This window comes from Pipistrellus kuhlii, unplaced genomic scaffold, assembly GCF_014108245.1.
Source record: "Pipistrellus kuhlii isolate mPipKuh1 unplaced genomic scaffold, mPipKuh1.p scaffold_m20_p_37, whole genome shotgun sequence".
Lineage (NCBI taxonomy): Eukaryota > Metazoa > Chordata > Mammalia > Chiroptera > Vespertilionidae > Pipistrellus > Pipistrellus kuhlii.
This window is the reverse complement of record NW_023425537.1, coordinates 3,844,482-3,866,711: the sequence shown is the minus strand read 5'-3', so window position 1 is coordinate 3,866,711 and position 22,230 is coordinate 3,844,482. Positions and strand designations below refer to the sequence as shown.

At 54.3% G+C, this 22,230-nt stretch overlaps 1 protein-coding gene and 1 long non-coding RNA gene across 2 annotated transcripts; one reads left to right on the top strand and one right to left on the bottom strand.

Moving 5' to 3' along the window:
* Window positions 1–1,219: 1,219 nt before the first annotated feature.
* LOC123651107 lies at window positions 1,220–7,935 on the bottom strand. Its single transcript, XR_006739590.1, has 3 exons — window positions 7,923–7,935; window positions 2,569–2,571; window positions 1,220–1,867 (listed from the first exon to the last, which is right to left on the bottom strand). It is a non-coding gene; the product is annotated as an uncharacterized LOC123651107 (long non-coding RNA).
* On the top strand, window positions 1,471–11,443 carry IGFBP4 (insulin like growth factor binding protein 4). The gene is made up of 4 exons (XM_036461410.2): window positions 1,471–1,819; window positions 7,276–7,433; window positions 8,189–8,323; window positions 10,209–11,443. Exons 1-4 carry the CDS (start codon window positions 1,471–1,473, stop codon window positions 10,341–10,343), a joined length of 777 nt encoding a protein of 258 aa, XP_036317303.1. The 3' UTR covers window positions 10,344–11,443.
* Window positions 11,444–22,230: the final 10,787 nt, after the last annotated feature.

Sequence of the window (22,230 nt, the reverse complement as noted above, 5' to 3'; positions counted from 1 at the left end):
CAAAGTCCCATCTTCCAGGTTAGGACTGTGATGCTCAGAAAGTTTAAGAAACTTGTTTTAGGTTCCCAGTGAGCTTGGGTGCCCTGCAGCTTTCACCTTGGCTGCGCTGCAGCTTTCTAAGCAAAGAAAAAATAAAATCCACAGTAGGTCACCAATTCTGCCTGGACAGAAGCCAGCTCCAGGAGAGCAGAAGTGTTTTGTTTGGGGGGGGGGGGGGGGGGGGAAGCACTAGGGGACCTGAGAGAGAACCTGGGAGATGGGTACCTGCTCCAAATGTTACCCAGGTGGACCTCCCAATCAGCAGGATTGAGGCAAGGGTGAAGGACACAGGCATCAACAGGATCTCACAAAGGGCCTAGCCAACCCCAACTAGCAACACTGGAATGAGAAAAACCCTATACAAGTCTACAAAGACTACAGGGAAATGGTGCCCTCTAGAGTTGTGCATTGCACAATTTGTATGCACACAGAGTGGCAATCTCCCAAGCCACTCCGCCCCCTTTCCCCCCCAGGAGTGGGTCTGGGCAGTAAAAGAAAATATCGGGGGGGGGGGGGGGGAGGAGAGGAAGAGGCTGCGCGCCTCCCTCCCCAGTTCAGTAATTCCACTGGGGAAGGCAGAGGGGACCAGGGCCCACATGAACCTTGGGAGACTGGGAGAGGAAGGGGGTTGGAAGGAGAAAGTATGAAGAGAGTCTTAGTGCCATGAGGCCCTTCTGGGCCCCTCGTTGTGTACCTGTACTTCTCCCCCCACCTCACCCGACTGGTTGAGACTGGAAGCACTGGGGTAGGGTGGAAAGGACTGGCCAGGGAGACTGAATCCGCGGAGCCCACCCGGAGTCGGAGTCCAAGGTTGTGCTCTCAGTGGGGGGTCTGGGGCCACCTTTGCGGATCGGGATGAAGCCTCCAAGGTTGGGGGAGGGGGCCACGGAGTAGCCTCTTCGCTTCTCCAACTCCCTCCCCTCCCCTCGGGCTCTGGCTCTGCAGCGCTCGGCGGCGCCTATCAGGGCTTGCAAACTGCGCTGCTTCCTTCTTGGGCAGAAAAGGACTTTCAGCTGCAGCCGAGGAGAGCGCCCCCTCCCCCTAACGGCTGCGTCTCCCGCTCCCCCTCTCCCTCCCTCCCTCCCTCCCTCGCCCGATCCCCCACCTCTGGGCAGGCGCTGGGGGTGTGGCCAGAGGCTGCTATAAAGTCCGGGGTAGCCGTCCCGGGCCGCCGCTCTGTCCCTTCCCCCCGCCTTCTGGACCCGGCCGAGGATGCGGCGCAGCGCCTCGGTGGCCAGAATCGCTGCTCTCCAGCCCGCTTGCTAACTTCCCTGCCTCCTTCTCTGTCCGCTGGGCTAGCGGGCCGCCCCGTCTCCCCCACTCTCCCGATCCGGTCCTCCAGGCGCGCCGGGCGCTGCTTCCGTGTGCCTCCCGCTGCCAGCCCGCGCTCCCCGCCCGCACCTGGCGCCAGCGCCCCGTCCTCGCCCGATCATGCTGCCCCTCTGCCTCGTGGCCGCGCTGCTGCTGGCCGCCTGGCCCGGGCCGAGCCTGGGAGACGAAGCCATCCACTGCCCGGCCTGCTCCGAGGAGAAGCTGGCTCGCTGCCGCCCCCCCGTGGGCTGCGAGGAGCTGGTGCGGGAGCCTGGCTGCGGCTGCTGTGCCACTTGCGCCCTGGGCAAGGGGATGCCCTGCGGGGTGTACACCCCCCGCTGCGGCTCCGGCCTGCGCTGCTACCCTCCCCGGGGAGTGGAGAAGCCCCTGCACACACTGATGCACGGGCAAGGCGTGTGCATGGAACTGGCGGAGATCGAGGCCATCCAGGAAAGCGTGCAGCCCACCGGTAAGGTGCCTCTGCCCTTGCACGTCCTCCCTGGCGTGCGGCCCTCCCCTTTCCCCGTAGGCCTGGCCCGGGAGGCCCTTGAAAGTCCCCTGTGAGTTGAGGAGTAGGCAGGTACGTGGCAGGGCCCTCCTGGCATGGGACAGGCTCAGCCAAGCCAAGTGCTGCTCAGTCTCTAACAGCCTGTTGCCACGGTCAAGGAGGACTCCCTCTCATCCCTCCATCTCACACCTCCCCGGGATGCCTACTTGGGAAGAGTGGTCTTGGCTGCTGGTGCAAGAGTGGAAAATTAAGTGACCCGGGACAGCCCACAGCCTGCAAGTGAGCCAGATAACTGGAGGATGGGGGAGGGGCAGGAGGGAGAGGGAGGAGGAGAGCTTCCCATTGCTGATCCCCTCACCACAGGTGAGAACCCCAGGGCTCTGAAAAGCCAGAGCTTGGACTTGTCAGAGTGAGGTGGGAGGACTGGGGCATGCATCTGAGAAGGGCTTTGGGGGTGAGGGGCAGCAGAGATGCCCTTCCCCAAAGCCCCAGGCCAGCTCACCTAGCCGTTTGGGGGGTACTGGGAAGACAGGGGTCTCTCTACCGGACCTGGGCACCTCCGCTTGTCCTGGTACACAGGCCTCCCTCTTTTTTCTCTTGGCAGGTGCCATTTGAGGTGGCAGAAAGAAGCAAGTCTGGGCTCCCAGCCCAGAGCTGCAGAAACCTAACGGGTGTGGGCTAGAGAGTAAAGAAGAGAGAGAGAGGGGGACAGACTTAGGAGGCCCTTTGCCTTAAACTCTTTCTTATCCTTCTCTTTTCCATTTCTCAGTGAGCCTCTCAGTTGCTCCTTCTAATCTTTCTCAGTCTCTTGCCTCCTGTCTCTGTTCTTTCCTGCTGTGTCTTTCAGCCTCTCATTTCACAAGCAACGTTCTGGAGTCCTCCTTTCCCCAGTACCTTCTGCCCACCAGCAGTTTCTTTCTCTTTCTCTGTCTTATTACCCTTTTCTGTTTCTGCTGCCCTCTGCTTCTCTCACTCTCATCTCTGTCTCTTTCTGTGTTGCTGTTTCTCCTTCTTTGTTCCCGTCTTTCTGTTAACTTTTGGAAAATCAATCTCCCCCCGCCCCCTCTCTCCCTGCTTTCCTTGTGTCCGCTTTTGTCCCTTGTTCCCTCTCTGACTGTTTTGCTCTCCCTGTGCGCCTCTGTCTGTCTGTCTCTTTTCCTGGTCTTTGAAGCTTTCATTGTTATAGTCCGGATGCTGGGACTCTGGCCCAAGCTTCCTGCCTGGGTCCCAGACCGCCCCACTTCCTCAATCCTCTGCAGCTCCTTAGCTGGAGGAGAGCAGGATGCAGGGAAAACAGGAAGGAGGTGGACCCCAGGGGTCTGGGCTTCAGGCCTCGCTGCCCTTCCTTCCCTGGGCAACAAGAGATGGGTCAGCAGAAAACATTCTGGGAGAAATGCCAGCCTGGCACCCAGCACATCTGGGGAGGGGGGCAGCCCTCGGGGAATAGGCCGCTGAGCATGGGGGCAGAGATGCTGGTGCCAGCGGGAGAGGAGGGGTACTGGTACCAGACCTAGTCCCAAGGCTAGGGGACCTCAGGCTTGGGGACCTAAGCCTCTTCTCTCTGCCTTTTCCTCCTCTGGCTGAGCTTCAGCGAGTGGCTGAGGGCGGGCAGCCACTTGGCATACCCCTCCCCTGAACTGCTGTGGCCCAGTTGCCTACTATTTTCCCCAGGGGCAGGCCCCCCTCCATCCCACCTCCAGGCTCCCCCACCTCCCTGTCCTAGCTTTTTGAGCCACAACAGGTTGTGGATTGATACCACTCAGGCCACCAGAAGTGGGGATGGGGTGGACATGTGCGTCAGAAATCCACAATTCTGCCTAAGTGCGCTGACCCTGGATTCATGGAATCTGGGGGAGTGGACAGTGGCATCGATGTTTGGACTAGGGAGTTCCACTGGGACAGGGTTAGGGAACATGCAGGCCAGGTTAATTTTTAGTCAGCACAGCAAATACTATCGTCCTCCCCCCTACCCCCCCTTACTTCAGTACTAGGAATCCAGTCGTGTCATGGAAACAGGGCCTTCTCAGAATTTCTGTGTCTCTCTGGGAGGGAGGAAGGAGGGGCATAGCTAAATATGATTTCTTTTTTTTTTTTAGTATTGGGAAAGTGAGAATTATTGTTGCCTTGGGTATCAGGAGTCTTTCTGTTTAAAGGCATAGGAGCTGTAGAGATAAATCTCTCCTCCTTCCCTTCCACCCAGTCTACGGTAGGACCTGCCTCCCAGGGTGGGATGTCTAGTGTGGAGTGAGAGCTCAATAAAGTGGAGCAGTGACGAAGATGGCGATGAAGAAGACGCTAAATGGATTTAACTTCGAGCTTAAATCCCCCTCTGAGGTTGGGATTTTGGGGGTCAGTAGGCAATGGAATAAAGCTGGGGGACATGCAGAGGAGTTGAGAGGTAGGGGGGACTTTGATGCCTTTTCCTGCAGTAAACACGGGAGGAACAGGCCAGCTGTCCTTGTCTCTGACTCTTGAGGCCAGCAGTGTGTCACAACAGTGAGGGAGACATCCCTTGAGCCAGAACTTCAAGAAAGGGTCTGGTACCCAACATGGTGGCCTTGACTTCTCCATCCAGAGCCCAGGGGAAGAAGGAAAAGGCCTTCCAGGGCAGGTGGGCGACCTTCCGGGTCATGCCTGGAACCACCCATCTCACAGTCTCACCTCACCCTGGGTGTCTTGAGTGGGGCAGGGTCTAGAGTTGAGGAATCATGGGGATGAAATCAGGCAGCAAGAAAGCGGAAATCCTCTAGCTTTGACCATGAACTTTGCAGCCAGTAGTGCCAAAGCTGTGAAGCCTCTTTTTTCTCTGGGTGCCTTCCCTTCCTCTGCTGCTGGAGCAAAATCCAAGGTTTCCCCTGTGGCTGCGTGTCTTTGGCCTCACTCTAAGCAGGGGCTGGAGGAGATGACATAATCTACTTCGGAAACCCCATCTCCCAGGCAGGCCTTTTGGAATTCAGGAGGCCAGATCTTTCAGGGGGCTAGGTCTGACTCCAGCCCCTGCTCAGAGGGGAGCCCACCAGGACTGGGGTTTTCCAGATGGCACCACGGTGAGCAGCACCACGTGGCCAGTGTTGGAGGTGGGATAGTTCGGTTCACATTTTTGCAGAGACTCAATGCTGTGACACTCACCCTCCCAAGCCAGGTGCCTTGGGGTGGGAACTTGGTGTGCTGGACAAGGAAAAGTTACAGATTAAATGGAAAGTCAACAAGCGAGGGTATAGCCAGGGTGCCCTGCCCTAGATCTGTGTCTGCCCAGGCTGGGTCAGAGTGCCCGAGTGCATGTAGGTGTGCACAAGTGCGTGTCTGGACATGTGATTGTTTGTATATGTTTGTAATTCTTGGGTCCCAGCCTCTCTGTGTCTGAGTGGACAGATATGGATATAGTCCAGGTACCTATGTCCCCATGAGAGACACTAAGGAGCTGCTGTCCTTGTCTTGGTGTGTTCTTCTCTAAGCTTACACACAAGCTAGGCACACATGTGCTAGGTGATGGGGACACAAAAATGGGGAGACCAGGCATGCTGCCTGCTCATCTTCCCCAGGTAACCTCTATGTGACACGGGGCTCTCCCAACACAAGGACGTAAGCTATGCTTCTAGGCTCCATGCAGCCCCAGACTTCAGTGAGTAGACCCAGTTGTCCTGAATGAGACCGCTCCAGTTAAGGTATACACATTTTCAAATATCCACTAGTAATCCCTCAAGCGTTGGTCATTTGCAGACTTCGACTCATAGAACTTCATTGGAAAGCCTGGTTGCAGTTGAACTTCTACTCCAGATGTCTCTAGATTCTTGAGGCCTCCACCCCTCGGACGCTCCACATCTTAGTACTGTGGGGCTCTCTGCCTCCTGAGACAGCCCCATTCATAGAAAACTCTGTTCTTGAACCCAAGAACATTCTGCCCATTTACTACCAAGGGGAATAAGTGTCATTGCAAAGTAGCCCTTTTCTTTATGGCTGTGAAAACACACTCAAAGGAAAGACCGTAAAACCTTTCCAGGTTAGAAGGGCACTTGAGTTGGTGTTACAAGTGAGTCCTCTGGGCTGTCCTTGGGATGTTAAGTGTGCTGAAGAACGGGGTATATCTCTGCTCTATTTATTTCTTCCCTCCGATTCCTCTTTCTAAGCCAGCCCGCTACTCGTGACAGAGCCTTCTTTCCATCCTTGATGACTCAATTTTATAAATAACCCGTTTGAGTCTTGACAAAGACTTTCTGGGGGTCTCGATTCTCCCTGGCTTGGTTTTCCTTTATCTGCGTGTGTCTCCCCATACTCCCAGGTCTAGGAGAATAAAGAGAGCGCTAACCTCCGCCCCACTTCTACCCCCAACTCACTCTGGCCAGGCAGAAAAATACCATTTGACCCAGAGGCAGCTCTGGGACCACTGCCATACTTGGAGGAACCTGCTAACTCCTCAGGAAAAAAAGAAACCCTGACACAAACCAGATGCAGCCTTCTGTCTGGCCGCCAACATCTGGAATGCTGGCAGTGTGAGCTGCTAAGCCGAGCGTTTCAGAGGAGGCTCTGATATGCAACCCCTTCCTCCAGCTCAGCCCTGGAGCCTGGATTTGGCTGCCTGGAGGGAGAAGCAGCAGTTGCAATTGTGTTTTTCTTGAGTTCAGATAGAGCCTTTAGGACATCGCAGGCCCAGCCTTTCTACCCCCATCTCCAGATCCCCAGTGCCCTGACTCTGGGCAACAAACATGGACTTTGGAGGGGGGTCTGAAGTCTAAGGGTAGGGGACTCAAGGGATGTGGAAGGTATATTCTTGGTCCTAGGGCCACATAGAGCATTACCCAAGTATGCACACACTTACTTGACACATGCAGGCATACACACACACACACACTTTTCTCCTGTCCAGCCAATGGGGAGAGCTTGTTGGGTTGGATTTCTCATCACTCATGGAAACTTTGATTTTGGCCATTTGGAAGAGGGTCAGCAGGGTTGGCAGCCCTGGGGATCCTGAGGCTGGCTCAGCCAGACGCTGAAAAGAACAGGAAAGGAGGCAGGAAGAGAGAGCAGATGGAGAAGGGGGGTGGTAGGAGGAGGTGACTAGGAGAAAAGATCCGGTGGGGGACCCCCCTGCCTGCCTCAGACCTCTCAGCAGAGCCCAGGGGAACTTCCCGACTGGGCAGCTGCAGCTGGTGACTCATCTGAGGGCTGGACTGGGTGGGGTGAGGGGCAAGTCAAGGACTTCAAGAAGAATAGTCTTCTGAGGAGTTCCAGGGGAGTGGGAAGGAGACAGGGGTGCTGTTTTGACTTTTTCCTACTCCTAGACACCCCTCCCCCCGCCTCCATGCTGCCCATGTCAAGCTGGTGAGCCCCCAAGAGGCAGAAAGCAGGGGGAGGCTGGGTCAGTGTGCTGCTCTGTCTTTTCCCCATGCTGACCTCTTCCCATCTTGGCCTGATTGCAGAGAAGGATGAAGGTGACCACCCCAACAACAGCTTCAGCCCCTGCAGTGCCCATGACCGCAAGTGCCTGCAGAAGCACTTCGCCAAGATTCGAGACCGGAACACCAATGGGGGCAAGATGAAGGTCATCGGGGCACCCCGGGAGGAAGTCCGGCCTGTGGTGAGGACCTCTGACCTCAAGTGCACATGTTCACAGACACACACCACCACCACCACCACCACCACCACATCTGGCCTATGTTCTTTGGATGCCTATGGTGTATAATATACATTGTCAGGAACTAGAGTCCTCATTCCTTTCCTTAAAATTCCATTCCTGCTTGGTAGTTCTCTATATTGGCACAGCCAAAGTGATTTTTAAATACTGAAATACTTATCCTAATTGGTAACTCATGGTTGCCCCAAGCTTCCTGATATACCTTGGCCTTCTCTTGGATTCCCCACCCCAGACCCTCTCAATCTCTAAAAGGTTAATGCTGGCCATAGCAAGGGGTCATGGGACCCTGTTCCGGAGTCCGGCAAATGTCCTTTCTGACGGATGGTTCCGATGGCTCCGTGCCTGGATCTTACAAGTTGTTGATAGCATGATTTTATTCATCCCTCCTGCTTAGACATCACCCCCTTCCGGTCCTTCTCCATAGGTCTCTACAGCTCCTTTCCCACAGGGTTCCTTCACCTCACACCTCTCCTTTTTAGAAGCTCTTTGGCCCGAGAGCCTATCATCTGTGTCCTTCTGCTCTTCCCACCAGTGTCTTCAGAACCCATGCCGCGCCCTTCACCTCACTGGGCCCTGACCCTGACCTTTGGGCTTTGACCCTCCTTTCAAAGTCTTCAGTCCTGAGGTGACCCCCGTCTCTGGTTCTCCTGTCCCTCTTCTCTTCTGCGGAGCAGTTTCATCCTCTCTCTCTCCTCCAGCCCCAGGGCGCCTGCCAGAGCGAGCTGCACCGGGCCCTGGAGCGGCTGGCCGCCTCCCAGAGCCGCACCCACGAGGACCTGTACATCATCCCCATCCCCAACTGCGACCGCAACGGCAACTTCCACCCCAAGCAGGTGGGTCACCCTCTGCTCCTCTGGGCCCTGGCCTCAGCTCCAGGGGCACCAGACAGGGTCATCCGGGATAGATGTCTCCGGAAGGGGGAGGCTCCCCAACCCCTCGGATCCTCCCCAAACCCTCCCCTCAGCTTTAGGACCTCAGTTCACTTTGCCCACATCACTCATTTTGGGATGAGGAGACTGAGGCCCAAATTCACAGAGCAAGTTAATGGCAGATAGACTCTCCTGCTTCCCCATCCAGGACTATTTTCTCCTCTTGATTCACAATCTGAGACATTTACCTGGTACTCCTGCCAACCTCTGCCTCCCATCACCTTCTCACTCATCCTAATCCCTTCCTATGAGTAGTTCTCCCCTAGAAATGGAGGAACTAAGTCACGAGGGGTTAAGGAGGAAACAGCCTGACCCTTACCCCAAGCTGAGCAGCCAAACCACTTGGGGTACAGCCAGGATGGAGGTGATGCCAGATCTGACAGCTGGAGTTAGGGCTTCGGGTAGAAGCAGAGGAAGGAGGTAGGCAGAAGAGAAGATGGGAGTGTAGAAACCTCTGTGCTCCTCATACCCTTGGTGTTCAAGAAGACTGGCCTGCTCCAGCCCCATCTCTGGCCTGTCAAGAGTTGGGCCCACATGAAAGGGTTACATATCTGGGCAGAGCACTGGGGTGCCTCGTGTTGGGTGTTAGTTCCTCCAGGCTCCAGGTCAGCTCTGCTCCTGGCAGAACTAATACTGATACATTATAGTAACTAAAGTCCATAGTTTACATTAGCTTTCATTCTTTGTGTTGACAGTTCTATGGGGTTTCTTCCCCCAATTATTTTTTTCTACTGAAAGGTCTGACCCTTGATCCTTGACCCCCCAGACTAAATCTGACCCTTGAGACGACCTTCAGGATTAGAGCTGGCGTGTAATATGTAATGAGTCCTGCTGGTGATCTCGTGGCTCTGACTACAAATGGAAGGGAACGGGGAGAGGGGAGCAGGGGAGAGGGTCCTAGGAAGGCCTGCAGACAGAGGGCTGGGGTGGTGGGGCCCCTGTCGGAGCAGTGAGGGAGGGAGGGAAGAATGTGTAATCCTGACTTTAATCCTGACTCTTAAATACACCTTTGCCCCCTGCCTTCCCTATCCACCTTTCCCTCTCCCCTTCCTGTTCTAATCCCAACCCAACCTTGAGCCCAACTGCTTTAGTTGTTCTAACTTTGACCTCTATCTTTATCCCAACTCTGTTTCTGACCTGGACTCTGAGTCTCACCTAACTCAATTTTAGTCATAATTCCCAATTCAACTGCAATTCTCTATCCTGATGGTACCATAACTTCAACTTGGATCCCGCTATTACCCATAATCTCATTCCTTTAAAAAAACAACAACACATTTTTATTGATTTCAGAAAGGAAGGAGAGGAGAGAGAAATAGAAACATCAATGATGAGAGAGAATCATTGATTGGCTGTCTCCTGCACGCCCCCATCAGGGATGGAGCCTGCAACCTGGGCATGTGCCTTGACCAGGAATTGAACCCTGTGACTTCCGGGTTTATAGGTTGATGCTCAACCACTGAACCATGCCAGCAACGCTTTAATCTCATTCTTAAAAGTCCCAAACTAATGAGAACACACTCAAAACATCTCCAGCTTCTCCTCTAAATCCTATGGATCCAATTTCCCCCTAGGAAGGCTACAGAACTTCCTCAGGGCCCTGCCTTTTAAAACTCTCTGGACCTTTCCTTCTTGGCCGAGTTCTCACTCTGCTTCAGTGAGCTCAGAAGATTTGTACTCACGAGAGAGCCTCTGGCCTCAGGGGCTGTCATGGAGCAATTGTCTGATTTGGGGACCTGGCTGGGATTGGGGTTCAGCTGACTGACCTCTCATGCTCTTGTCTTGACAGTGCCACCCCGCCCTGGATGGGCAGCGTGGCAAGTGCTGGTGTGTGGACCGGAAGACAGGAGTGAAGCTTCCGGGGGGCCTGGAGCCGAAGGAGGAGCTGGACTGCCACCAGTTGGCTGACAGCTTCAACGAGTGAGCCCTACCAGCAGGCAGGGGGCTCCCTGCCCCCTGCTCCCCCTCCCCCTGGAGGCTGCAGAGCTGACCTGGAGCCTGGATCTGAGTCCTGGCTCTGCCTCTGGCCCAGAAGTTTTCCTCGGCATGTGTGGTGTGTGTGTGCGTTGATGAGCATGGATGTACCCTTGGGGTGAGCCGGAGCCTAGGGGTGTCCTCTTGGGGCTTAGGTAGCCTAAGAGGTCAGAGTGGCAATGGGGAGCCCTGGTGTGTTTCCAAATTGACCCTGGATTCATTCATTCTTTTATTCATTCAAGTCATCTAAAAACATTTACTGGCTACACATTACACGCCAGCTCTAGATCTCAGCCCGGGGTGGGGGAGCGCTAATTCTGACTTCCTCTGATGTGGACAAGGTGGACACAAGTCTGTGGGAGAAGAGAAGTTCCATGTCCATCATCTGAGGAGGAAGGTCGACATGTACCTTGACGTTGTCCCTCCCTCAATCTAGGGGTAGAGAGGAGGCCACAGGGAAGGCGTGGGGTAGCAGATGGCTCAGTGGCCAGGAGACCAGACCTACTCCCAAAGCTAAGGGCTGCCAGGCTCCTCTCCTCTTCATCCCCAGGCCCTCCAAGGGCAAGGACCCGCAGAGACAAGCCTGCTTTGGGGCTGGGGGAGTGCCATCTGCTTGATTGCCTGGCAGCGGAATCCTTGCTGTGGAGCGTGGGAGAGGGTCCTAGGAAGGCCTGCAGACAGAGGGCTGGGGTGGTGGGGCCCCTGTCGGAGCAGTGAGGGAGGGAGGGAAGAATGTGTAATTGGAATGTGTGTGCGTGATGGAGGAAAGGACCAGCGTAAAGGGATTGGGCGGGAGTGAGGGACTTGCCTGGGGTCCCGTTCCCTTCCATTTGTAGTCAGAGCCACGAGATCACCAGCAGGACTCCATCTTGCTCACAGCCTGCGCCTCTGCCTCCTGCTCCACACCCCCTTCCCTACAGCTCCCGCACCTGTACCCTGCCCGCTGGGCATTTTCTGGCTTGCTGGATGGAAGGAGACTTAGGGACCTACCAGTTGGCCATGATGTCTTTTCTTTCTTTCTTTTTTTTTTTTTAACAAAACAAAACAAAACAAAAAACAATACAATTGTGTTTTGCTTATTTATTTAAATTAGAGACAGAGTATACCAGGGAAGGGGGGTCTATCCTACATAGTAGAAGGACTCAGCCAATTCACCAGCCTCTCCCTGCAGCCTTTTCCGGAGGGGCCTCTCTATCCCCCAAGTCTGTGCTGTTGGTGTTCCTACTCCTGGTGGGGAATTACTGGCTTCCAAACGGAGGGAGGGAGCCGGACAGCCCTGCTGGGCCAGAGCTGTTCCTGGGAGCAGCTGGTGTGTGAGGCTGGGGCATTTCCTAGGGCAGTGGTCGGCAAACTCATTAGTCCACAGAGCCAAATATCAACAGTGCAACGATTGACATTTCTCTTGAGAGCCACATTTTTAAAACTTAAACTTCTAATGTCACTTCTTCAAAATAGCCCAGGCCGTGTTATTTTGTAGAAGAGCCACATTCAAGGGGCCAAAGAGCCGCAGTTTGCTGACCGCGGTCCTAGGGCATCAGGCAGGTTGGGCTTGCATCTGAATTTGATTTATTAATTTGGGGGCCGGGAGGCACTGCCCTGAAGCCTGGGAAAGGGGTAAACTTTCCACCACATTCCACAGCTCTGCGTGCTTGGATTCCTGATTGGGGGCTGTGCTGAGATTTGATTCTGATGGGTCGAGGGGTCGGGCATCTTTGATCTTGCTGTCCTGGGCACACCAGGCTGTGGACCTTTGGTGGCAGCCCCCAAATTTGTGCCCACAGGGTACGATTGGATTCCTGGTCATTTCCTAATGTCCCTTCTCTCCCGGACCTCTGTGCCAGGCACTGATGCCTTGGGTGAAGGTCCCTTTTTGGGAGTTCACAGGCAGCCTGGGGACCCTGTGCACCGAGCTACTGCACTCTGGGGGAGCACCCTCCTGTCTGACCTGGTCTCTGGGGGAGCACCCACCTGTGTGGCCAGTTCCTGGATTCCTAGGGTCTCCCCAGTTCCAGAGGTGCTGCCAGCCCTCTCGATTTCATTGGCCTCTGATATGTGGGAACCTGTGCTGCCTGCATTTTGAGTCTGGGGCTGCAGTCCTCCCCCATCTCTAGCTCAGCCATCTAGTCTCCCTGAGGTACCATTGGCCTCTGGCAGCAGGAGATAACGAATAAAGATGGAAATTTCTTTTGAGAGCCACATTTTTTAAACTTAAACTTCTAACTGCCACTTCTTCAACATAGACCTGCCCAAGGCCGTGGTATTTTGTGGAAGAGCCACACTCAAGGGGCCAGAGAGCCGCAGTTTGCGGACCATGGCTCTAGGCCATAGGTGCCGAGCCACATCACGCGTTTGGTTTCCATTTCCCAGCTCATTAGTGGCGATCCAGCCCTGATGTCGGCTGGAGGTTGGGGGCTGAGTTGGCTGGAGGTTGGGGGCTGAGTTTTCCGTTGGCAAGAAGGCAGGGTGGGAGCAGAAAGAAAACACGGAGCCCTGGACAGACTCTGGCATTGGATTCAGGTGGGGAACTCTCTGGAGAGCTGGCCAAGCCTCCCGGCCCCTCCTCCTCTCAGGGCCCCAAGGTTCCAGCACTGCCAAGGCTCCCACTCCTTCCAGGAAAAGGCTGCTCCGACCAGACCAGCCTCTCCTCTTCCTGGGGCCAGATTCCCCCAAGCTGCTCCAGGAATGTTCTGAAGCATGCAGGACTTGGAGCGCCTGCTTGCCCCCGCCCCGTCCTGAGGGAGTGGGGGAGACGGGGAGAGGGGAAAGGGGGAGATGGCTGTATGGTAAAGGACCCTGGAGCATTTCCAGCCAGAGAAACGCCCCCCTGCATTCTAGACCCCTATGTCAATGTCACCTCTGACCTAAAGAACGTCAAGAGGATGTGGTTGGATGGAGCTGGGAGGTGGGCTGGCGGCTGGAATGTTGGGTGGTCCCAGGGAAGAGGGGCGGAGAGGGGCCCAACTTGTGAGTCAGGGGGCAGGGTCAGGGGGGAGAGGGAGTTAATGGAAACAGTAAGTAGAGGAGAGACAATGGGGCACTTTTGGGCACACCCCCGGGGAGCAGACGCCACTCCAGCCAGCCAAGGGTCTAATTAGATCTTCACTGTCAGGGTGACCTAACCCTTCTCTGCCTGAGGCCCCAGGGCTGGGGAGGGTTGGGGTCAGGGAGTAGGGGAGTGTGTGCGCTACAGATAATTGGAAACATGCTCTCTGGAGCCAGTAGGCACCACCAGGACTGCCTCTGTCCTCACTGCCCCCCTCTTCCTCCCCCAGATCTCTAATCCCCTTCCCCACAACCTAGCTGATTCCAGCCAGGGAAGGGGAGGGGCTGGAGGGGTCTGGGAGGAGAAACCCGGTGGGGATGGCTTCCCAGGCCCTTACACACTCTCTGAAGTGCAAACAACATATTTTCACCATGCAATGGGATTTAATTACACACAAAAACAGAGCCATTAAACTGAAATTAAACCCGTCTTGGAACCACTTAATTCAGGGCATGACAAATTGCTTTCAGCAGAGGCAGCAGTGAAGGCCCCTCAGGCAGAAACGGAGATCAGCCGCTTCCACAGCTGGCGCGGAGAGGGTGGTATAGGGGTGTGGGGACGGTTGGGGGTGGGGTGGGGGAGGCGCGCTGTTCTCCTGGCCCCCTTGCCAGCTCTAAATTCTAAAATTGGGGTCAGAATCTTCTTTGTAAAGCCCACCCAGGCCAAAGGGAAATCTCTAAGTTTGTTTAGGATAAGAAAAACCCACTTTTATTTTATTTAAAAAAAATATTTTTATTGATTTCAGAGAGGAAGGGAGAGGGGAGAGAGAGAGAAACATCAGTGATGAGAGAGAATCACGGACTGGCTGACTCCTGCATGCCCCACATGGGATGGAGCCGGAAACCCAGGGTCAATTACCTGGAATGGAACCGTGACATCTTGGTTCATAAGTTGCCGCCTAATCACCAAGCCACACCCGCACCAGCTGTGCTGTTCAGCCCACTTTTGGACAACTCAGTCCGTCTCATCGATGGGGAGGTTGAGGCCCAGATGTCAAGGTCATGGAGAGCCAGGATTCGAACTCTGGCGCTCAGCCAGGACCAGGGAGGCTCTTACTTTCAGGTGTGTATCCTTTCCCTGGGGCCCAGAGACCGAGCATGGGCCTGGGAGGGCAGGGGTTGGGGAATTGGAACAGGGAGGGTAGATTTCTCCAGAACTGGGCTCCCACCTGGTCCAAGCTTGGAAATAGCAGAAAAGGCAAGATGGGGGCCCTGGGACATGGGGCTGCCGAGGCAGCCTTGGCTTCTTGGAGGTCAGCCTGGGGCTCAGACCCTGGCGTCACACCTGCTGGGTGTGATTGCTAACCAGCTGGGTGAGGTTGGGCAGGTAAGACTCTCCCTGAGGCCAGAGCCTCAGTTTCCCCAGCTGTCAAGTGGGGATGCTCGTTCCTATGTACAGAATGAAGACCAGTGAGCAGAGCATTTGAACAGGGCCTGGGCTGAGGTCAGGAAGTGGTGGTTTGGGACCCCGTTCATAATAAGGTGCTGCTGGGATCTGGTAGTTTCCAGGACCTTCTCTTGCCCGGACGCCCTGTTTGCAGCCCTTCTTCTCCCTCCGCGTTCCTTCAACTTCCCTCTTCTCCTCTGTGGCCTGGACATCTAACTCCCGACAGAAGTCTGGGTCTGTGCTTAGACGTAGGGACAAAAAGGGGCGACATACTAACCCTGACAAGCTCAGGGGAGGCCCGCAAGGCAGCCTTACAAACTGTGACAGAAAGTCACCACAGAGGACGGCCCGAAATGAGAATGTCCTAACTAAAAGCCGGTCATGGAGGGGAGTCATGTCCTAGGCCGGTATTTGTCCCGAAGGAAGATCGGTCTTGACCTTAATTGAGCCTATTGTCTTTTCTTAATTTACATAGTTTGTATCTACATACTTTGTATAACACACCTGATAACATGCCTTTGGAATATCAAAGTAATTTCCTTTTCTTCCGACCTCTCAATGCACAACCTTGGCACCTGAGCGAAGACCACCAGTCCCCTCATTGCTACTATTGTTGTGAGAAACATGCCTCTTCCTAGGACATACGGATGGACGTACTGCTCATACCCTCCACACCCCACATCCTGTTTGCTCTGGGGAAATTCAGTAATGGCCTGGCCACGTGCTGCTTCTAGGAAGATTCCCCTAGACCAGTGGTCGGCAAACTGTGGCTCGCGGGTCGGTTTGTTGCTCCATTTTTCTAATGAGTTTGCCGACCACTGACCTAGTCTCTGGATTCCAATGATTATAGGCCATTGTTGTTCCTTGTGATTAAGCCCCCATGCCAGGGGTCGGCAAACTCATTAGTCAACAGAGCAGCAAACCACGGCTCGGGAGCTGCAGTTTGCCAACCACTGTCCTTGAGAAAGGGACATAGAAGCAACCAGAGAAGGCCCTAGCCCATTTTTGTTTTTAAGTAACCCAATGGGAGACAGCAGGACCAAGGCAACCTATTAGGAAACAGATGACCAAATAGTCCTCAGCCAATGAGGAACCGGAGGCGGGTCTAAACAAATAGGCTGCACTCCTTGCCCGCCTGTGTTCCTGTAAAATGGGCGCCCGCTCTGCAGAGTGTTACTAAAAGTCTCATTTCGCCATGCTTCTGTTCCCTAGGCCGTCGTTTGAAATTTGGAGAGGTGAGCCATTTCTCACGTTAATTGTCCGTGTTCACTATCCTATACCCGCCTATGTAAAAGGAGGGTCTGTTTGTTTTATTTTTTTAATCCAATCCCGAAGATTCCACATCCAGTCCCCCTTGCTTTGCTTTTGCTTTTCTGCAATTGCCATCAGTTTGGCTCAAATATACTAAAAAAACAACAACCCCAAAACCCACAAACAAACAAACACCTCTCAAAAATTCTTACAGCTTTGGATGTTTCTTATTGGGTAGGAAAAGGCAGGCCCACGCTGGTGGCTGTGCATGAGGCCCGCATGTGGGAGGCCCATCTGAGAGGTGAAAGGTGACCAAGTGGAAGGGGTTGCACTCGGGGGAGGGCTTTGGGGGTGCCCTTGAGGCTGTGGCCTCCCCCTTCCCTCCAGGTGCCCTCCATGATCTGGAAACCTGCTTTCCTGATTGGAACCAGATGGGCCTGGTGTGGTTGGAGGTCTGTCTGCAGTCCGAGTCCTTCGTCGGGCGGGCGGGTGGCAGGTACAGACTAGCAGGGGTCCTCAAACTTTTTAAAGTGGGGGCCAGATCACGGTCCCTCAGAGAGCTGGAAGGCCGGACTATATGAACTACTAATTCCTACTGTAACACCTCGGCTGCGCTCACTGCCCAAAAAACCTGGTGGGCCGGATCAGACTCCTCCGCCGGCCGCATGTGGCCCGAGGGCCGTAGTTTGAAGATGCCTGGAAGGGGAAGTGGAGGGGGTGAGTAAGGCGCTCTTTTCTTCTTCTTTTTTTTTTTTTTTTTTTTAATATATTTTATTGATTTCTTATAGAGAGGAAGGGAGAGAGATAGAGAGCTAGAAACATTGATGAGAGAGAAACATCGACCAGCTGCCTCTTGCACACCCCCTACCGGGGATGTGCCCGCAACTGATGTACATGCCCTTGACCGGAATCGAACCCGGGACCCTTCAGTCCGACGTTCTACCACTGAGCCAAACCGACCTCGGCGTGAGGCGCTCTTTCATCATGGAAGGTGGCATGGGGTGGGGACCGGCCTTGGACAAGCCTTTCCCGGAGGCTTGGGTGGGCAGCCCTGGAGCCTAGGGCAATCTCCCCACCCCCACCGTGCAGCTCAGAGGCAGGGTGCCACGTGGGGGCTGACGCTGCGAGCTCCCAGGCTCCTGGAGTGGCCTCCAGGCCATTATCCTCACCCCTGGCCTCCTCGGCCTTGGCAGACAGGGTTTCTCCAGCTGGGGCCTGGGGTGGGAGGGCTGGGGCCTGGCTGGAGCCGGGCTGAGGCCCAAGGTTCTCGTCATTTCAGGCCTGGCAGCTCCCCCGTTGCAGATGGCTCCCCCGCCAGCCTGGCGGCCAGCACAAATGCTTTACAGCTGTGCTTCTCCCTATCGGCTCGCCCTGGAGCCCCGGAGGGCAGGGACAGGGATGGGGGGGCCTGGGGCACTCAGAGGGGCCCCGCATGGAAAGCTGGAGCGTGTGGGAGACGGGCCAGGACAGCTGGTGGCTGAGTGAGGAGGACCGGGAACCTTGAAGCTCCTGAGAAAGTTTCCCCCGCATGCCGAGGTGAAAGGGGGCTTCCTGCGAGAGGATCGGGTTAGGGGTGGGGTGCTGCCGGCTGGGCCAGGGCTCAGGGTCTGGTCTCTGAGTAGAGCCAGAAGCTTCTCTTTGGAGCAGCCCAACCTCGTTCCCCCCCGGGGGAAATTGGATCAGACTGCTCAGGAAATAAATTCAATTTTCCAGCATCGTGGAAGGTTAGTCGGACAATAGAGCCGCGGCCCGCTCCCCCTCCCTGGCTCAACCCCCACGAAAGCCTAAGAAAAAAAGCCCAACTGCCTTTAGCTGAGCTGTTTCCCAGCTCCATTTCTCAGCCTCAGTTCAAGGCTTCTCATTCAAAGCGGCATGTGACTGCTCCCTGACCCCTGGTCTGGTCGCGGCCTGAAGGGTCAGGCGGGGCCAGCCTGAACTGGGCTCCCAGGACCTGTGACCACCCCCGCTTCCAAAGGCCCCGGATGAGGGAGAGGCTGTGGTAAACACAAAACCCTTCCCCAGAAGAGATTTCTTCGAATTTAAGGGTGGGTGAGGCCCACGTCCTGGGCAGCAGGCCCAGAAGGGTTTGTAAGTAAGTGGACCTTGAAAGGTTTTGAAACTTTTTCTTTTGGGTGTGGGGAGGGTTGCCTTTAACCCTCAAATGGCCTTGTAAACCCCTGCAGCGAGTGTTCCTGGGGCTCTAAAGCAGGGAGATAGCCCTGCAAACTGGGGGTCAGCCTTCTGTTGTGCTGTTTGCAGATGGGCGCCTCTGGGGGGATGGCTGGTGGCTTGTGGGGGACTCCGGGCACTGGTAGAGGAAGAGAGGGTCAGCACAAGCCAAAAGGTGCAGGGAAGGCCCAGAGTGGGGGAAGAGCAGAGGCAGACCCGGAATTTCTGGGGTGGGAGGGAGAAGGGAGGAGGGACCACACAGGAAGCTTTGGGGAGAGCAGGGCAGTGTCTTGGCTGGAGGGGTGTGTGTGTGTGGGGGGCCCCCGCCTCGGGGGTGGAGAGAGAGGGAGATGGCTCTTGCCTGAAAGCAGGGAAAGGTAAGGGATCACCCATTACACAGATGGGAAATTGCTTGCCTGAAGGCATAAACAAGCTGGTGGTAGAAGCAGACTGGAACACAGGGCAATGTTCTTTTGTACCATCTCCCAGCGGGAGCCAAGGGGAACAGGGTTCTTTCGGCACCAGAAAGGGGAAACTAAATAACAAGGCCTATCGTTTGGGAGGAAGGAAGGAGGTCCTGATGGAAGATTCTAGGTGGAAAATGGGGGGCGGCGGCGGTGGTGGTGATTTTGTCAGCATCCCGAGCAGCCTGAGGTGGGCCCCTGGGTGGGCCGGGGAGCCTGATCCCTGAGGGGAGAAGAGGGGTTTGGTGCATGTGGAGGAGGCAGGGGACTAACCCGCTGGCTTCCTAAGCTCCAAATGTCATCATTTTTATCACCATCACCGGGTTTGGGTCCAGATTGCTTGGTTTCAAATCTCACTTCACCACTTCTTATGGTTGGAAACTGGGTCATTGACTTAATTAACCGAATCCTCAGTTCCATAGCCATCAGATGAGGATAAATAACAGTACTATGTCTGCTGTCAAGATCAAATGAGATAACATATGGCAAAGCTCCCAACAAATACGGTAGGAGGCCAGATGTGTGCCCGGCACGGTTTCAGGGGAGTCAGTGGTGAACAAGGTGAGTCGTTTTCCCCACGGAGCTCCCGTTCCAGGGGCATGGTCCTTGGCATAAACCTTATTTTTATTTAAAAAAATATATATTTTATTGATTTTTTACAGAAAGGAAGGGAGAGGGATAGAGAGTTAGAAACATCGGTGAGAGAGAAACATCTACCAGCTGCCTCTTGCACACTTCCTACTGGGAATGTGCCCTCAACCAAGGTACATGCCCTTGACTGGAATCGAACCTGGGACCCTTGAGTCTGCAGACCGATTCTCTATCCACTGAGCCAAACCGGTTAGGGCAATTGGCATATGCCTCAGGTGCTAGCTAGCAGGGCTCTCTTTCGCGTAACAAACATGTGTACTGTGTAGTAGGCCACAAAGTGCATTCACGTCCAGTGTATGTTTAGGCTTCCCATCACCTTAATTTACTTTATTTTTTATGTATTACTTTGAGAGGAAGAGAGAGACAGAGACGTTGATTTGTTGTTCCAATTACTTATGTATTTATTGGTTGATTTTGGTATGTGCCATGACTGGGGATCAAACCCATAACCTTGGAGTATTGGGACAACACTCTTACCAACTGAGCTACCTGGCCAGGGCCCCTAACCATAACGTTATGGGTTGGGTATTGCATTGGGAAAATGGAGGTCCAATGTCAGGGGAGTGACTTGCCCTTAAATCAGGCAGCTAGTCAATGGCACAGGTTCCTGCTTCCAGATCTGGCTGACTATAGAGGCTTCTAACTATTGATGCAGAAGATGGAAGGTGTGTGTGTGTGTGCACGCACTTGTGCATGCGTGCACAGTGGGAGTGAGCTGAACTAGGAATATATCCCGCCTCAGTGTTCACCGGGTGTCAAATCGGATGCTATGGAGGACAGAGCATCACTCCTGGGCACATGCAGGCTCTCCCCCACCTCCTGGTCACCCCTGGGGTGCCTCATCTACTGTTCAACTGGGAGCTCAGCACATGGTTGGTGAATGAATGAATGATATGTGAGTGACACTCTCCCTCCCCTCCCCCTTCATTTTTTATCTCTGGTTCCCTCCTCCTGGCTTGTCTCCTTTTCCCAGAGGCCCGCTCCAAGCCAAGCTCCACTTGGCCTCTTTGGCAAGATCCGGCTGGAGAGGGGTAAAGGCTGAGCTGCCTTCCAGAAAACGGTTATAATACAATCCCTGGCTGGCTCCAAGGGCCCAGAGTCAGGAAGAAAGTCTGCTTTGCTGTGGGCTGAGGGCCAAGCCTGGTCAGCACTGGGACTGTCGGGGTGGGAACATGGCTGGGAAAGAAGTAGGGGTGCTGTGGATTGAGCTGTGTGCCCCAGATTCACATGTTGAAGCCCTAACCCACAGTATGACTGTATTCGGAGATAGGACTTTAAGAGGTAATTAAGGGGCCGAAACCGGTTTGGCTCAGTGGATAGAGTGTTGGCCTGTGGACTGAAGGGTCCTGGGTTCGATTCCGGTCAGAGGCATGTACCTTGGTTGCGGGCACATCCCCAGTAGGGGGTGTGCAAGAGGCAGCTGATCGATGATTCTCTCTCATCCATGTTTCTAACTCTCTATCTCTCTGTCTTCCTCTCTATAAAAAAATCAATAAAGTATATTAAAAAAAGAAGAAGAGGTAATTACGGGGAACCTGGGTCCTAAGGTGTGTTCCTAATCTGATAGGATTGGTGACTTGACAAGAAGGGAGAGATCTCTCTCTCTCTCCGGGACACACACTGAGGAAATGCTGTGTGAACAGTGAGAAGGTAGAGATCTGCAGACTCCTCTTCTTTGTATGGGGTTTGGAAGTGCCCAGATGAGTCCCAGTTATGAAACAAGGCAGGCTGTGCCAGGTCTTGGGCCTTTTATTGATAGGTTTGGGACTCCCTGACCCAGCTACAGCTTGTTTGAGAGATTTTACCCTGAGCAAGAAAAGGCCATTCATATGCAAAAGCTCAGCTGCATGCAGCTTGAGTGAGATTGTAAATTGGATCAGGAGATGGTCTGAGGGAATCACCAGGTGGAGCAAACAGAAATGGCTGCCAGTCAGGCCTGCAACTGGGGAGATCCCAGCAGAGGAACAACGATCCCTGCGAGCACCTCTGTTAGGGAGAAAGCTCCCCTGGAGTTCCTGCCCTGATGCCAGACAATCCAGTTCCTTCTTGCATGTGTCTGTGTTCCCCAGTGCCTCGCCCTGGTGCTGGAGCTCAGAGGAAGCAGGACCTTGTAAGTTTAGTTCGTGGTGCAGCCCTTTAAGAGAAACAACTGGGTCTCCAGCAGCCTCTGTGTCACTGAGCCTTAATCTGCACTAGTTTTTACGACTCATAGTTCTTACTGCCCATAGGGACTTCTTTTGACCTGGGCTGGGGTGGGGCTGGGACTCCTTGCTCTTCTGAGTGGCCTCTGCAGGGACGATTTCTCTCCGATTAAAAAAGTGGCACATGTGGCTGCTGGACCAGCCTGTTCAGGGCCTCTGAGTCTCCTACCAGTCTCAGTGTGCTTTCTTCTTTACTTCTCTAGTTGTAGGACCTCCATTCAGCCAGCTTTCCAGCGGTTCTGGATGATGGTTGTTCTGTATTTTAGTTGTAATTTTGATGTGGTTGTGGGAGCCGGTGTTACCGGCATTTACCTACCTGCCGTCTTCCAATCAGTACCCGGGGCTCTTGATGAGACCTCTTTCTTCTGAATCCTTTGGGTACCATGTACTTTAGCTCCACGAAACGTGATACCCTTTCATACCCGTGGGCTCCACACACAAGTCCATCTACCTGCTTGTCTGAGAGTGCTGAGCCAGTAGGGTAGGCTCAGATTTGGAATCCTCTTTCTCTGCCATTTCCTAGCCAGGTGAATGTGGGCAAGTTAACCCTAGGAACCTGTTTTCTAATCTGTAAAATGGAATTAAGCATATGTGATGTGTCTCACATTGTACTTAGTACACAGGACCCATCCCATCCCCGCCCAATAAAAGTTGATTTCTCTCCTCCTCTGC

What these genes read in the sequence shown, in the direction of transcription:
- IGFBP4 (XM_036461410.2), top strand. Translation starts at nt 1,471, where the DNA reads ATGCTGCCCCTCTGCCTCGTGGCCGCGCTGCTGCTGGCCGCCTGGCCC. An exon ending in GGAAAGCGTGCAGCCCACCG is followed by an intron (nt 1,820 to 7,275) that starts GTAAGGTGCCTC and finishes GCCTGATTGCAG; the next exon opens with AGAAGGATGAAGGTGACCAC. An exon ending in GGGAGGAAGTCCGGCCTGTG is followed by an intron (nt 7,434 to 8,188) that starts GTGAGGACCTCT and finishes TCTCTCCTCCAG; the next exon opens with CCCCAGGGCGCCTGCCAGAG.